This window comes from Stegastes partitus, unplaced genomic scaffold (genome assembly GCF_000690725.1).
Source record: "Stegastes partitus isolate 25-593 unplaced genomic scaffold, Stegastes_partitus-1.0.2 Scaffold30, whole genome shotgun sequence".
NCBI classification, from domain to species: Eukaryota; Metazoa; Chordata; class Actinopteri; family Pomacentridae; genus Stegastes; species Stegastes partitus.
The window spans coordinates 198,398-203,446 of NW_007577761.1; the positions used below are offsets into that span (position 1 = coordinate 198,398).

The 5,049-nt window shown below is 42.6% G+C and overlaps 1 protein-coding gene across 1 annotated transcript in view; it reads right to left on the reverse strand.

Moving 5' to 3' along the window:
- LOC103369944 (chymotrypsin-like elastase family member 3B) overlaps positions 1 to 1,971 on the reverse strand; it is a 3,667-nt gene extending 1,696 nt beyond the window's left edge. The window contains exons 1-5 of the mRNA XM_008298808.1: positions 1,929 to 1,971; positions 1,730 to 1,818; positions 1,546 to 1,643; positions 1,270 to 1,398; positions 1,038 to 1,174 (exon numbers count right to left, since the gene is read on the reverse strand). Coding sequence (XP_008297030.1) covers positions 1,038 to 1,174; positions 1,270 to 1,398; positions 1,546 to 1,643; positions 1,730 to 1,818; positions 1,929 to 1,971 — 496 coding nt within the window. The remainder of the gene's footprint in view (positions 1 to 1,037; positions 1,175 to 1,269; positions 1,399 to 1,545; positions 1,644 to 1,729; positions 1,819 to 1,928) is intronic.
- Positions 1,972 to 5,049: the final 3,078 nt, after the last annotated feature.

Consider the following 5,049-nt stretch of genomic DNA (forward strand, 5'->3'; position numbering starts at 1 on the left):
AAGAGTAGATGTATCAAGGAGAAATAACTACTGGATTTTTTTGTGGTGCAATGCACACATGCATTTAAATTTGGCCTGCTAGCTCCGCCCACCTGTTCTCACTCTGCTCATAGACGTTAAGTTATGATGAATGCACAGAATAGTTTTCAAGAGGAGTTTTGAAAAGAGGTTTTTACAAACCAGTTCTGTCAGCTGTTTTGCAGATTTTTCTTTTATAATGGTTGGCTACGGGAATGTTATTGAATTTAAAAAAAAATTGCAACACTGCAGTGGTCCACTGGGAAAAACCGGCAGTGAGGCTGAGTGGCAAAAGGGGTGCTGTGGGTGATCTTTAAATTGTCATTCAAATGTAAAGCAGTTGAAATCATTTAAATTGCAAATTTCCAATTCAATTTCCAGGTGACAGTTTCCATAATTTTCATTCTGCTTGGCTTCTGTTGATGTGCAGCTAGAAAAAAATAAATCATTGCATCCAGTAATTATTCATCCATCCAATCATTATCTATACACTTCTTTATCCTCTGTAGGGTCGCAGGGGGGCTGGAGCCTATCCCAGCTGACTTAGTGCGACAGCAGGGTGTATCCTGGACAGATCACTAGTCTATCACAGGGCCACATAGCGAGACAGACAACCAAGCACACTCACATTCACACCTATGGACAATTCTGAATCACCAAATAACCTCAACATGTTTTTGGACTGTGGGAGGAAGCTGGAGAACCCAGGACCTCCTAGCAAGGTGATAGTGTTAACTGCTGCAGGAACTAAAAAGAAAACATAAAATGTATCCCCGGTCAACAGACACAAATTAAAATGAAGGTCAGTGTTTCTTACACTGGTCATCAGAAATGATAACCATGTAACATTACTGGTTACACAAAAGCAAAATACATGACTTTGAGCAGTCGCTAACGTTAAAACTGAGTTCTTCTTGGCGACACTGCCATCAATCTGAGTTCAAAACCTAATGAGATGGAACTAATTAATGACCTGCAGTGCAAAAACAGCACGACAGACAAGGACAAAGTAACATTACTGTAAAGGTTGCCCCAGCCGGAGATGTAACATGGGGTTCCATGTGCAAGGATCTCTCCAGCCTCTGGTAGACAAGCCACGCCCACGCTGTCATTCATAATGGGGCTCTTATCCAGCTTCAGCAGGGCAAGATCATTGCTGTAGGGAAAATCAGTGTTATAGTTGGATTTTTACCAATCAAGGAGGTGAAAGCCTCTGTGAAGCTTGTTTGTAAGTAGTTGAAATATACTGACCCATCAGCCACATGGTCAATGTCCCAGCTGGGATGGACAACAATACGCAGGATATCTCTGATCTGCTCAGTTCCCTCCTGCTGGGTCATGTCATGCTCTCCCAACACCACACGGTACACATCTCCTGGCCTGAAAGACAGTTTTGCCTATTTAGCAGTATTCTTTCCCTCTACGTCTCTGGCATTTGTGTCACACTGCAGTGTGTCTATATGCTTTTTATGCAATGCTTCTGTCTCGAGGTCTGAACTTTTATCTGTTGATCATGCAGTTATTAACCAGATGCAGTGTCCAGCAGTGAGCACCCAGCGAGATCCAATCAGAGTCCCTCCACAAGTGTGATGGTAACGGCTGCCATGCTTCACCTGCAGGGAGATCTGTGAGGAGAAAAAAAAAAGGTGATATACAGTAATTCTATATAAGAGAACAAGAGAGTTATGGCACATTGATGCACTGCATTTACCTGCCACGGCCAGCTATGAGGGCGAGCATCCACTCCGTTCACAACCCTGTTGGTGTCTGGCTTGACAGCAGGTGTACCACATCCAAAAACTACCAGCAGGCAAAGATAGAATCTATAACCGAAATGTCTTAAGTGCTTAACGTCAATGTCTGATAGAATTGCACAACTTTAGCTCCTCTAACCAAGCCAAGCTACTCACCATATGCTGCCTGAAGCAGCAGGAGGGCCAGTGTTTGCAGCATGGTGTCAGTATGGTGAGTACATCTGCACTCTCTTGGTTCAGCTCAGCTCTTTTATACCTGCTCAGTCTGTCTTTCAACCCAAACACAGATCACACTGTACCTGTGCAATTCTCTTATCAGCATTCTCTGCAGACTGTAGCTGAGAAAAAACTTCCTGTTCCACAGATGCATCAGTTGGTTCTGCTGAACTAAGCCGTTTGCTGATGGAAAAAAATGGGACTTTTATCAAATGTCTAAGTCAAACAAAATTAGAGATAGCCTGAAGCATTTAGGCAAGATTGCCAGTGTGCATGTGCTTGCATACAGATGACATATTTGCACCCATAGTGCGATAGAATACATTCAATTGAACATTCAGTTCAATTATGATAAATGTTTAAATGGAAGATTGAAAACCTTCACAGGAATTATGGACTTTATAATGTTTAGATTCATTGCAGAATTCTTGAAATTTCTCGAAAAGTTCTGATTAGCCAGAGAAAATCCAAACAGTTGTGCAGGTATACAGAGTTGTTCATTTGATAAGTCACTACAGCTGTCAAATAAAAGCACTACAGTAAAACTTGTATTATATGTGGCTGAACAGTGGTTCATTATATGTATAAAATTTATAACAGAAACATTTGAGCAAAGTCCAAAGACCTTAGACTTTGGACTTTGAGTGAACAGTACCTGAATAAATGCACTGTTTTCGAAAATGTCTTATTTAATGTTGGAATTTTATGTTATGTTAATATTTTACAGTTTCTCCAGCATGTGCTTTAATACTTAGATTGAAGAAAATGTGTTCATTCTCCAGTAAACAATGAAGCATTTGCACATTTAGATCTACAGTGTTTTATATTTACATTTATATAATTACATTCTCTCTATAGTTTATTGTGTTGGGATGTTTTTCTGTGGCATTAAAAAAAATTATTTCACCACTAAAAATAAGGAGCGAGACAGCACATTAGTGCCTTGCACTTTCTTGATCATAAAAGTCACCTTTTATAGTCCTTCTTAGTGGGTAAGTTACGCGTCTCTGAGATGCCCCTAAAAACAAAACATAGTCTTTTAAGTTTGTATCTGAAAATAACACACAGTTTCTGCCTCAGGAACAGACTATTTCTGTGTCTGTAGCTTTACAGTGCCCATCAAAGTATTCACAGCTCCTTTAATTACTTTTCACACCTGGAAAGAACACATCTGCTGAATGGTGTCCATAATCAAGCAGGACAGCCAAGACTTCAACATGGGCCTGCCCAAATTGCTGGAGTCAAAACAAATGAAGAGCTCGTCAGTCTTCGTAACAGCCTGTCTGCACTGGATGTGCTCCACCAAGCCCAGACGAGGCACGGCTATGCCCAAGATCTATGGCGGGACTATTCATTCACTGTGCTGGTATTGGGATAGCAACTTGGATCTCCGAATACCCCCGTCTCCAGCTAAGATAGTCCGAACAGCAGGAGTCCGTGAGCTGTGCTGAGTTGGAATCCATCTGGTGAAGTCTACACCAGTGATTTTCAACTGGTGGGTCGTGGACCTGTTCTGGGTGGGTCGCAGACAGCTGGTCAAAAATAAATAATATATAATGTGCGTCTCAGGTTGGACTTGTTTTTTATTTTGAAAAACCCTTTGTTTTGACAGGTATGGTAACCATAGTTTGTTTGACGTTCATTTTAAGTTTGTGTTGATGTTGGCATGCAAGATGGCAAAGCGCAAATATGACCCGGAGTATTGAAAATGTTAATTTTCGTACTAGGGCTGGACCTGAATAGCCTAACAGCCAACTATTCGTTCACTGTGCTGGAATCGGGATATCAATTTTGATCTCTGAATATTCCCACTGCTGCCACCGCCAATACAGCACTGTGACCGCCGGCCAGACCGAATGTTCAGCACCTGCACCCCCCCATCTGAATAATAAGCTTCCCACCCCCCACCCCAACGGTGCCGCTGCAGAAACGGTGTTGTCAACGCTAACGTAAACACCTAAACTGGTCTTTGTAGCCAAAAGCTGCCTGTGCCTCCCGCCACTTCCAGCTCGTCGGAGCCTGCGCGCACCCAGAAGTCCGCTGGCTGTCGAGGTGCTGTCACGCTTTTACAAAGTTACAACCATTGACTGGATGCATGACCCCTTTGGCATCAACGTGGAAAACATCACGTTGCCAAGCAACGAAGAGCATCAGCTGGTGGAGCTGTTATGTGATCAGATGCTGAAAAAGAGATTTGGGGAGGTAAGCCTTTCCCACTTCTGGTGCATCAATGTGACGGCTGACTATCCATGCCTCGCCACTCCTGCAGTTAAAACAATCTTACAATTCAGCTCAACCTATTGGTGTGACAGTGGCTTCTCTACCTTGGTCCAGCTCTTGCCAAAGCAGAGAAACAGGTTAGACACTGAGCATGATCTGAGAGCTGCTCTGTCTACTGTCACCCTAGACTTTGAAACTCTAATCAAGAGTAGAGCACGTGCCCAACTGTCTGGTTAAGTTCAACAAATGACCTGATTAGGCCAAAACTTTTTTTTCAAGTAGTTTTGATATTTATTTATTTAATTCACTTTTGTACATGCAGTTGTCATGGTCCTCCTTAGTTTCTTATCAATTTGCTCAACATGGAGTGAAAATATGTTGTTTTGTGGCTTTATTTATTTTGTGCAGTTTTGTACACGCAGTTGTCATGGTCCAGTTACTGTGCATGGGTATATGCTCTGAAATGCATGTTGCACAGGAAAATATATTGAAAACTGAATTCTAAAAAAAAAAGTGGGTCGCGACTTAATTACCATGGGAAAATGTGGGTCCCAGAATGAGACCAGCTGAGAACCCCTAGTCTACACCAAGTGGTAAATATGCCCCGAAACATACAAGTAGGCAGCTGTTGTGGACGGTGACCGGATGGTTACAAAGTTCTCACCATAGGCCTCGGCAAGTCTATGGACAGGAACCAGTTCCTCTCAGAGGCTAGGCCACCAATCTGAGCCCAGCCAAGAAAGGATGAAACAGGGTTTTTTCAGCCTGAGACAGCAGGTCTTTTTCAAAGTGGAAGGTTCTAAGGTGTCTCATTTGAGAGAGGTGAATCACTGGGACCATT